The sequence below is a fragment of the Hoplias malabaricus genome, chromosome 3 (assembly GCF_029633855.1).
Source record: "Hoplias malabaricus isolate fHopMal1 chromosome 3, fHopMal1.hap1, whole genome shotgun sequence".
Classification (NCBI taxonomy): domain Eukaryota; kingdom Metazoa; phylum Chordata; class Actinopteri; order Characiformes; family Erythrinidae; genus Hoplias; species Hoplias malabaricus.
The window spans coordinates 20,815,969-20,828,051 of NC_089802.1; the positions used below are offsets into that span (position 1 = coordinate 20,815,969).

Consider the following 12,083-nt stretch of genomic DNA (forward strand, 5'->3'; position numbering starts at 1 on the left):
GGCAATAAACAATTCATCAAAAAAGAAAAAAAGTCTCAGTGTAAAAGCTTCACAAAGCCGAATTCATGGGGATTTTATTCCTGACCTATGCTTTTAAAAATAAAGGAGCCAGAACAGATATTGTTCTTTAAACCAATACCATAGAAGAACCATATTTTGTTCCTAAAGTAACATTTAAATGAAATGATTCCAATTATTTTTGGAAGGACCCTCCATTGAAAGTTTATTTATAAATGAATAAATTATTCCATTCAGATTTTCCAGTCATTCATCTTTTCCTTGATCAAACAAACTTTTTATGACCTCTTTAATTTATTAAATTAATTTATTAACACTTGTACATTTCTTGTTGATGTCAATTCATAGGTATACTCTCAGACCATCTATCGGTGTTGTGTTACCTTTAAGGGTGTATTTAGTACCTTTTGTTAGGGAACATCATTGTACCATATTCTATATTTTGTAGATTTTATAATTTAAATTTTAAAAAAAATAATTTATATATTTTAAATATAAATTGTAGATTTTAAAGTTGTGTTGATTTCATATGCTGCAGTTCATCTGCTGAACTTATTTTTTGTTATTTTATTATAAACAGATCTATAATGAAAGATTACAAATATTCACTTCCCCTTCTGGAGAAGAGAACGTAATGTACCTTTAGGGAACACAACTGGACTTTATATCCAGTTTTGTACCTTTTAAAGGTACATTTATGTTGTTTGTATCTTTAGTGACAGTAATGTACCTGCATTGTAACTTTTTTCCTGACAGTATAAGATGCTTTTTTCCACATCTATTGTTACCCAAGGTTTCCCTCAAGGCTCTGTGCTGGGACCCTTGCTGTTTTCCATTTACATTGTCCCACTTAAGCCAAATGATCTATTTAACCTAGATTTCTATTGCTACTCAGATGACACCCAAATTTGTCGTTGGAGTCTATTACTAAACTAAACTTATCCTTATCAGTTCAAAGGATTCTCTTAATAGAATCAGTCTTTTCTCTCTATTGGCGATGTTGTTGTGGCTTCCAATACAGTTCTAATACAGTCCGTAACCTGAGGGTTATACTTTATTCCACCCTACCTTTTTAAAACCTTATTATTGCATTTATAAAACATAGCAAAAATCAGATCATCCCTTTCTCAGTCTGCTGCTGAAAAACTCATTCAACTCATAATTCCTTTTTTCCTCCACAAGCTCCAGATGGCTCCAAATTCAGCAGCCCACCTTCATACCCACACCCGCTCGCATCAACACATTACATCTGCCATTTATAATCTCCATTGGGTCTCTGTTAAATACAATATTCAGCTTAAAATCCTGTTGTTCACATGCAAAGCCTTAAATTAACTTGTCTCTTCCTACCTCTCAGACCTTCTTCAGCCCTATAGACCCTCCTGCACTCTTAGACATTTCAGTATTGGCTAATTATCCATTCCCTCTTCTAATCGTTGCAGCCTAGGAGATCTGGCTTTCTCCAGAGATAGGAAGCGACTCTCTTCCACCACAAATCCAGCAGTCAAACTCTTTGGGGTGGTGCTTAAATGTAATATTTTGTTTTGCAAATTTGAACATAAATTCCTACACCATAAACCGTAATGTTCAAAGAAATTAACTGGATTAAGTTATTGTAACTTAAAATATATTGAAAATCTTTACTCAATTTAACAATTCAAACATCTTCAATTTCTTTTTTTTTTTTTTTTTTTTTGAGTTTTTGAAACAGTAAAGTTTAGATTGAGCAGAATCCTGTTTGTGGTTTTCAGAAAAAATAGCTGTATATGATAGATTTAGCATAACTTAAATGTTATTTAGTATATGTTGCATGACGTCTGAAGTCACAGACACAGATGCAACCAGTGTGCAGCAGTTATTACCCAAGATGGCAGATAGTCTGGGGTTCACTGCTTTAAGTGAATTTGGACAGGGTCATGTGTTTAATTCAGTCTGTGGGCTGGTAGCGCAACAGTTAGCATCGATATCACACTGCTCCGGCGTATATAGTTTACCGTCTGCTAAAATGTTTTTCTAAAATTTCCACTGAGTTGTGCCACATACAAAAACTGTCCAGGGTGAAACGTTCCTTATTACTTCAGTGCAAATGATCATTCATCCATTCATTTGTTCATTCATTCATTCACCATTCCAGTGGGTCCAACTCTATAGCCAGAATCACTGAGCCCAAGGAATGAACACACCCTGGAGAGTGTGCAAGTCCATCAAATGGTATCACTCATACCTATGGATGATTTCACAAAGCCAATCCACCCAACAAGTGTTTCTGGGTTGTGAGAAAACCAGAGCATCTGGAGGAAACCCACACATACACAGGGAGAAAGCCGTGAATGGTTTTCACGGCATCCCACAAGCAATGGATTCAATATATTAATTTATTCTAATTAATTCATATAGGGACTGTATATGCACTGGGTTTATGGTCAATTTAGAATCTTTAGCAGTGTTTGCATACTACATCTAACTTGCTTTAAACAAAAAACAAAGCAAATATGTTATCCATGCGTTGGCCCTTTTTTAATAAGCAGTTGCAACTGAGCAATTTGAAAAAACTACTGAAAGAGGTTCTCCTATGGCACCTTTCTGAAGAACCCTTTTAGAATCATTGAATATTATTATATAAACATGACCTACATCATGAGCTCTGGCCTCTCGGCTAATCTGAGGGCCTCGTGCATGCTGGCAGCAGAGAGTTTGCGGTTGATGTTGCGATACCGACAGCAGATGATGTTCTGGTAGGTGGTCCTGAGATCTCTGTTAAAGAAGGCATAGATGAATGGGTTGATGAGGGAGTTGGCATAACCCAGCCAGAGCAGGGTGCGCTCCACCCACAGGGGCACGCAGCTGCACCTCACGCCACAGACAAAGGGCCGCGCGGTGGACAGCAGGAAGAAAGGCAGCCAGCACACGCTGAAGGCCCCGACTACGATGCCCAGCGTGGCCGCTGCTTTTTGCTCTCGCTTGAAGATGGAGATGTTCCTGCGCTCACTCCTCAGGAGGCGGGAGAAGCTGGCACACTCCTCCACCTCCCTCTGGAGCTTCAGCACGGCCGAGACGCAGTCCGTGCTGTCCTCTACGGCCTTGGGGGTGATGGCGATGGCGTGCTTGGCCACGCTGATTTTAGCTGCCCTGTAAATCCTGTAGTACATGATCAGCATGACGGACATGGGGATGTAGAAGGCCACTGCTGTGGAGTAGACGGTGTAGCCCAGGTCTTGGCTGATCAGACACACGTTGTCATCGTTGACGTTCTGAGCCCAGCCAAACAAAGGAGGCAGAGTAATGGAAGCAGACAGCAGCCAGACGAACAGCACTATTTTGGCCATGCACTTTCCACTCTGTCTCACTGGATACGTCAGTGGCTTCGTTATGCCCAGATACCTGGAAAGGGACATAAGCAAGTGTACAGTGCCAGTGCAGCAAATTTATTTTCAGGCAAATCACAACACTCGCTAGATTTAGCATCCTCTAACTAGTCATTTTCATCAATGACTCTTCTTTACATTATGAAACAGCCATTATACTGATACCTAGTGGCATGGACGTATCAGAGTAATTCCATACTAAACCTACTGGCTTACTAAACATACTAAACATGGCTGGCCATATTAGGGGACAGTAATGTTGTGGTTGTCTCTCAATCTTGTTGCACTCAGTCTCATGCAATCTATGCATGATAAAACGCATGCTATCTATCTAACTCTCAGAAAACATAGGTACGATAAAGGAACATTGTCACTAAAGGTATATTACATTTTCTTCTCCAGAAGGAGAAGTGCATATTTGTAATAATTCATTATAGTACTGTGTAAAATAAAATTAAATTGGGCATATGACAATTTTAACACAATTTTAAAATCTACAATTAATATAGAATATAGTACAATCCCTAATTAATGGTACTGAATAGGTATCCCTGAGGGTACCAACGCACTTGATCTTTTTTATATCTCAGCTATCTACACTCATGCAGTTACAATTTACATTAAAATAAATGAATAAATACAATAATAATAATAATAATAATAATAATAATAATAATAATAAAATGCATAAGTGTGTGTTGCCCTCTGAAGGACTGGCGCCCCCTCCAGGGTGTGTTTTTGCCTTGTGTCCAATGATTCCAGGTAGGCTCCAGACCCACTGCGACCCTGAATTGGATAAGCGGTTACAGATAATGAATGAATGAATAATAATAACGTGGACACTTAATACATTTAGGTTTTGAGATTTATTTTTAATGTAAAAAAAATTATAATAAAATACTTCCTGTGTCTATAGGTTGCACTGTTTAAGTGTTTCTTATTACACATTTTCATGGTTCATTACTATCCAGGAGTTATATGACCTGGCAAAGAGTGATGCAAATGTGTAGATCATTTCTACATTAATAAAAAAATGTGTAGATAATTTCTACATTAATAAAACCTATTGCATTAACTGAAGTCTGACTTTTTTCTTTCATTCTTGTTTATGGCAAGTTCTGTGCAGGTCTGAATCAATTAAACGCTGCATACTTCATTTTCAGTAAAATTATTGATTTTCTACAAAATTTGTAAATCTATCTATTCAATACAAATTTGTTTACATGAATCTATAAAGTAAATAAATAAATACCAGTCTCCATTAAGAAGGCTATATATGCTACTGTTTATATATGTACCTGTGCTATTGTTGCATATAGTGATTACAGTATAGATATAAGTGCTATAAACTAGAGAAAAGAAAGCTTTCAAAAGGGTGTTTTTTTGTCTATTTTTTCAAGCTTTATGTCATTTGTTAAACTACAATCAATTAAAATGTATTTCTTTAATTTCCTGTCAGAACTTCCATTAAGTATTTCCGAGGAGATTAGGGATAAGAGAATCCTCTTGTATGAGAGAGGGAAAGTACAATACATGAATTCAAACAACCTGCGTCTATGAACTAGTCTCAAGTTCACTAATATTTTTCTGTGATAAGTTTTGGTGGGTACTAACCACTGCATCCTGGGAACACCCAACAAGCCATGCTGTTTTGGAGATGCTCTGACTAAATCTTTAGAGCCATCACAATTTGGCACTTGTTAAAGCCACTCAGATCCTGTATGTCAGTCTGTATATCAGTCTGTGTACCCTTTTGTATATCTGATGTTTTATTACTATTAGGTAGATTACACATTATTTTAACAGCACCATCTCCAGTGTGGAATTAAAGAGATTCCACTGATTTTTCCAAATCACTTCATATAATTGTATGTGTTTGCAGAAAATTAATGGATGAATGAATGATGTAAACAAAGTCATCCAGGAGGGAGGTCCATGCGAAATGTTACTTTGCATAAAAAGTTAACCAATCAGATTTTTTTTACAGTGGTGGTGATGATAGGAACCAGGAGTCATTATATCTACAACACAACACATTTTACTTCAATGTTTCCTTTGAATTGTTCTGCATACTGCTGAAAAATGTAAAGTAATAATGGGTGGCTGGCAGGGTTTTATTTAAAACAAAACTTACCACCATACTGAAGTAAATTTGTAGTAAATTCATAACTTCCTTCTCATTCATTCATTATCTGTAATCACTTATTCAGTTCAGGGTCGCTTTGGTTCCAGAGCTTACCTGGAATCATTGGGCGCAAGGTGGGAATACACCCTGGAGGGGGCGCCAGTCCTTCACAGGGCAACACACACATTCACTCACACACTCGGACACTTTTGAGTCGCCAATCCACCTACCAATGTGTGTTTTTGGACTGTGGAAGGAAACTGGAGCACCCAGAGGAAACCCACGCGGACACGGGGAGAACAACCAACCAGGTCCCAGGAGCTGTGTGACTGCGACACTACCTGCTGCACCTATAACTTCCTTTCAAAGGCTTTAAATTCCCTTCAGACGTCTGGGTCCTTTCACCGCCATAGTGAACCTTTCTAACTCTACGATTAAGCATTTCACATCACAGCACTCTGACTTTGTGGACATCCCAGGCATTTAATTATGCACAGATTCTTTCCTTTCCAAAAGTCACAGTGCTGATTTGTGTCTGATTAGTTTTTAGTGTGAGAGATTTTTTTTTGTGTAGTCTCAAGGAAAGTGAGGTTCACCTGTCTATACTGATCACACAGAGAGTCATTATTGAGGCTGTGCAACACATCACATCCATGGCGATGAAGACATTACAGAAAACCCGGCCGAAGATCCACTGCCCTCCGATGAGGTCAGTGATGCTCACAAAGGGCATCACAGCAACGGCAACCGACAGGTCAGCAACGGCCAGGGACACAATCAGGTAGTTGGAGGGCTGCTTCAGCTTCTTCACAAAGCACACGGAGATGACCACCAGCAAATTCCCACAAATAGTCAAGAAAGTCAGCATGGTCAGAACTCCTCCTATCAGTACTTTCTCCATCTTCCCATAACTCAGGATCTGCTCTCCGCAGCTGGTCTCATTCTCCATCAAACTCAAGGCAGGAGACGTTGCTGTGTCCTGCACTGTCCCCACACGCAGGTCCAGGATCTTGGACGTCAGGCTGGACACAACGTGGTCCTGCAGGCTGTCTTCACTCAGGGAGGATCTCATAATGCAGACTGGTAGCTATCCTTGGTGCTGAAAAGAAAAACCAATCCATTGGTTATATATCAATAATTAAAGTCCAGTTCAGTTTCCAGTGTCATGTCCTTTACTGTCCCTCTCTTAATGTCCCTGTGTTTCCTTAAGCGATCACTCTTCACACTGCACTCCTCTGTGTGCGAGAGCTGCTTTCACTGAAGGACCTTATACTCCACGTGACGTCACAGCTCCCCCTCGAGAGCCTCTGCCTTTCAGATGATGCTCAGGTTCCACTTCAGCCTAAATTAGTTTGGCATAAATTAATTAAAACACTATAAACACTGAACTAAGTAACATGTGCGATAAAAACATCACTGCATTGAATGAACCACATTAGGTTACTAATCTACAAGAAATACACATATTTGCAATGTGCTTTAAGAGTTTTAACCTCTGATTCTGCCATCTCCTGGCTTAGTAGGGAATTACAAGGTAAAAAATAAAAACTCGAGATTTTTATAAACCCGATTCCAAATAAATAAATACATTTTTAAAGGGGATTTAAAATTAATTATAAATACATTTTAATCTCAATCTAAACAAAGTAGAACAAATACAACACAAATAACATTAAAGGCAATGGGGAACTGATGTTCTGTCTGTTTTTTTTACATTCAGAAGTCTTTTAAGGTGGAACGGTATGATTGATGGGGTGTAAAAGACTGTTGTACATGGCTACGTCTGTACGTTTTTATACACTGTCTGAATTACCACAGGAACTCATTTGTAACTCAAGTGTGGTATGATGCTACCCCTGGAAGGAATTTTGGATTAGGTCCCTGAGTGTGGTGCGGCTAGTAAAGGTAAAACAACTTCAAATTACGTGACAGATAGGTGCTTTATGGACACAAACAAAACTCATACGTGTAAACCCAGAATAGTAAAACATTCCTATATACTGCTCACACTTAATAACATGTGCATATATGGACATTAAATTATACGTCATTTGAATACATGTCACAACAAAGAAAACACACAGTCCAAAAACACAACATAACACTTTTTAGCAATTCAAAAAGTGTCCATATGTGTGACTGACTGTGTGAGTGAGTGATGGCTTGTGATGGCCAGACTTTTACTCTAGTTACAGACAGTGGCACCATTTAAGGGAGATTAACAGGCTTTCCAAGTAGCATTGTTACAACAAAGAAATAATCTACCAAACACAAACTTCCTTACTTTCTGTGCTATGTTTATATATATATATATATATTGTTACACTGTAAGTCCAGGGAAAGTACATTCTAAAATGCAATATGTCATACAAGAAAAATGCAGTGAATGAGCATTGTATTAAAATATTTAAAGTTTTCTTTACATAATTCAAATCTGGAAATGTACTGTCCATTTCTGAAATATGTAACGTGTTTTCATTAAGGCATTTGAAATTACAGCTCTCTAAACCCACAAATTTCTGTTTCTGAAGTTCCGTACTTTTTTTTCTTGCATTAATACAACTGACAAAGTACATTATAAAGTAAAATAAATCTGTAAATGTATTCGAACCTTTATGCCATACTAACAACATGTGTTCATTTCATTATATTAGGAACTATCACCATCTACAGTTCAGTTTCAGGGAGTCAAAGGATATCTCTGTGCATAAAGGCCAAAGGCAGGACTGGGAATGGGGAATGTGTTTTACCATCAAGCCCTTAGGTGGTATGTTTAAGAAACTATCATGTTACTATGATGGACATAGCCACATGGGCTCAGGAATACTCTGTAGAAGAACTGTCATTTAACACACACTGAAACTGCATTATGCAAAAAGGAAGTCATATTAATATTGCACAGAAATGCCAGCAGGTTCTCTGAGCCTGAAGTCATCATTAATGGACCAAAAGACAGTCTAGAGGTCAATTCTAGTTTAGTGTTCTCCCTGTGTCCGCGTGGGTTTCCTCTGGGTGCTCCAGTTTCCTCCTACAGTCCAAAACCACACACTTGGATAAGTGGTTTCAGAAAATGAAAGAATAAAATGAATTAATTAATTCTAGTTAGTTATGACTGTGTGGCATACCGTATGTGTGTCTGTGTGTGCTATGGGACATTTGTATTAGTTTCTGATTGAGGCTGTGTGTGACTGTGTGACGTGTGTCTATGTTTGGGTCTGTGTACTCTGAGTGACTGGCAAATATGCATTAGTCTGTCTGAGTCTGTAGGAGTGACTTTGTGACAGATGGGTAATACTTTAAATTAAAGTACAGAGCAAGTACCTGTTAAATAAGCCGTAAGATAAAATTAGTGCTGAGTAATTAAAGGGTATGATAGTAGAAATATGTGGTTATTACTGGTCTAGAGCAGAAGAGAAACACCCATTCATCATCAGTTAACTATATACATATAATAAGTCTTAACACATATAGGCTAAACAGTGTAAAATATCTCTGAAGTATGTGATGATGATTATTGTGCTAAATCCCATGTTTTGAACAAAGCACCATGAAACTCTGCTAATGCCTGTAATGAAAGTAGCTGACCATATCCTTCTCTGTAGGTGCACTGTAAATAATTTTAAAGGCTCAGTAATTACATTCGGATCTACAGTCAATTCAAAATAGTAGCTGCATTCCTTATTTATAAAAAATTACAGTAATAGTCACTTGCATAAACTGACATACTTTTAATTCAGATTTGTAATCTATAATTATGCTGAGAAGTACAATGTATTCGGAATGCAGTTACGTGTCTTATTTGTAAATTATTTTTAAGATACCCAGTAATATTTCATACTCTTTAATTACTCAGCACTAATCTTATCTTACAGCTTAAATAACAGGTACTTACTCTGTACTTACCCAGTAATTATTGGACTGTAATTTAAAGTGTTACAGGCAGATGTGCATTAGTCTGTGTGTACTGTGTGGGAGTGACTGTATGACAGATGTGCCTTAATCTGTGTGTACTGTGTGAGTGAATGTGTGACAGATGTGCATTAGTCTTTATGTACTGTGTGAGTGATTGTGACAGATGTGCATTAGTCTGTGTTTACTATGTACGCGAGGCTGTGTGACAGATGTGCATTAGTCTGTGTGTACTATGTGAGTGACTGTGTGGCAGATGTGCATTAGTCTGTGTGTACTATGTGTGAGTGACTGTGACAGATGTGCATTAGTCTGTGTGTACTATGTGTGCGAGACTGTGTGACAGATGTGCATTAGTCTTTGTGTCAGTCTGTGTGTAAAATGTATGTGAGACTGTGTGACAGATGTGCATTAGTCTTTGTGTATTGTGTGAGTGACTGTTACAGATGTGCATTAGTCTTTGTGTCAGTCTGTGTGCAGTATGTATGCAAGAATGTGACAGATGTGCATTAGTCATTGTGTACTATGTGTGTGAGACTGTGTGACAGATGTGCAATAGTGTTTGTGTCAGTCTGTATGTACTATGTATGCAAGATTGTGTGACAGATGTGCATTAGCCTTTGTGTACTGTGTGAGAGACTGTGTGACAGATGTGCATTAGTCTTTGTGTCAGTCTGTGTGTACTATGTGTGCGAGACTGTGTGACAGATGTGCATTAGTCTTTGTGTCAGTCTGTGTACTGTGTGTGTGAGACTGTGACAGATGTGCATTAGTCTTTGTGTCAGTCTGTGTACTATGTGTGTGAGACTGTGACAGATGTGCATTAGTCTTTGTGTCAGTCTGTGTACTATGTGTGCGAGACTGTGTGACAGATGTGCATTAGTCTTTGTGTCAGTGTGTGTGTGCTATGTGTGTGAGACTGTGACAGATGTGCATTAGTCTTTGTGTACTGTGTGAGAGACTGTGTGACAGATGTGCATTAGTCTTTGTGTCAGTCTGTGTGTACTATGTATGTGAGACTGTGTGACAGATGTGCATTAGTCTTTGTGTCAGTCTGTGTGTACTATGTGTGCGAGACTGTGACAGATGTGCATTAGTCTTTGTGTAAGTCTGTGTGTACTATGTGTGCAAGACTGTGTGAAAGATGTGCATTAGTGTTTGTGTCAGTCTGTGTGTACTATGTGTGAGTGACTGTGTGACAGATGTGCATTAGTCTTTGTGTCAGTCTGTGTGTACTATGTGTGAGTGACTGTGTGACAGATGTGCATTAATCTTTGTGTCAGTCTGTGTGTACTATGTATGCGAGACTGTGTGACAGATGTGCATTAGTCTGTGTGTATTGTGTGAGTGACTGTGACAGATGTGCATTAGTCTTTGTGTACTATGTGTGCGAGACTGTGTTTCAGATGTGCATTAGTCTGTGTGTACTATGTGTGCAAGACTGTGTGACAGATGTGCATTAGTCTTTGTGTACTATGTGTGCGAGACTGTGTTTCAGATGTGCATTAGTCTGTGTGTACTATGTGTGCAAGACTGTGTGACAGATGTGCATTAGTCTTTGTGTCAGTCTGTGTGTACTATGTGTGAGTGACTGTGTGACAGATGTGCATTAGTCTTTGTGTCAGTCTGTGTACTATGTGTGAGTGATTGTGTGACAGATGTACCCCTTATGGGAAACCATATAATATGGGAATAAATGCTGTATGAAAACTGAGCAACAAACCACACCGAAACACATGTAATATACTGAGGTATAGGGTCTACAGGTTTTTACACTGTTTAATAGCAGTTTAAAAACATCTGAACATATCAGAAAATCCTCGGCTATTCACAACATGTTTTATATGGAACTCTGTGGAGCAGTGTGCCCTCCCTAGTGCCAAACCAATGTTCATAACACAAAAAAAAAAGCTTCATTGATAGATTGACATTTGTAACTATTTTATCCAGTTCCGGTTCACAGTGGGTATCTTACCTGGAATCCCAGAGTATCTCACGATCATGGATTATGGACATTTATGTACAGCCAATCCACCAACCAGCCTGTGCTGTGGGAGAATACCTGAGCACCTACAAGACACCCATGCAGACACTAGGAGAATACACTCAACACAACAAACAAATCTACCTGTTGCTCCACCATGCCGCCCCAACATCAAAACTATATTTGTGAATGATTTTCAGCTTTATTTACAGAGCTCTTTTTACAACTAGTGTTGTCACAAAGCAGCTTCACAGAATTCAGGGTCCTGGCACAAAGTGAGCGAGTCGAGGTCACAATGGCAAGGAAAAATTCCATCAGAGCATCAGGAAGAAACTTTGAGAAAAACCAAGATGAGAGAACCCACACTTCTGTAATGACCATATCCTTCTCTGAAGGTGCACTGTAAATAATTGTAAAGGCTCAATAATTACATTCGGATCTACAGTCAATTCAAAATAGTAGCTGCATTCCTTATTTATAAAAAATTACAGTAATAGTCACTTGCATAAACTGTCATACTTTTAATTCAGTTTTGTAATCTATAATTATGCTGAGAACTACGATGTATTGAGAACGCAGTTACGTGTCTTATTTGTAAATTATTTATATGATACCCAGTAATATTTCTACTATCATACCCTTTAATTACTCAGCACTAATCTTATCTTGCAGCTTACATAAC

The 12,083-nt window shown here is 38.4% G+C and overlaps 1 protein-coding gene across 1 annotated transcript; it reads right to left on the minus strand.

Moving 5' to 3' along the window:
- Positions 1-2,648: 2,648 nt before the first annotated feature.
- On the minus strand, positions 2,649-6,580 carry LOC136692726 (5-hydroxytryptamine receptor 7). Its single transcript, XM_066666351.1, has 2 exons — positions 6,105-6,580; positions 2,649-3,399 (listed from the first exon to the last, which is right to left on the minus strand). Exons 1-2 carry the CDS (start codon positions 6,578-6,580, stop codon positions 2,649-2,651), a joined length of 1,227 nt encoding a protein of 408 aa, XP_066522448.1.
- Positions 6,581-12,083: the final 5,503 nt, after the last annotated feature.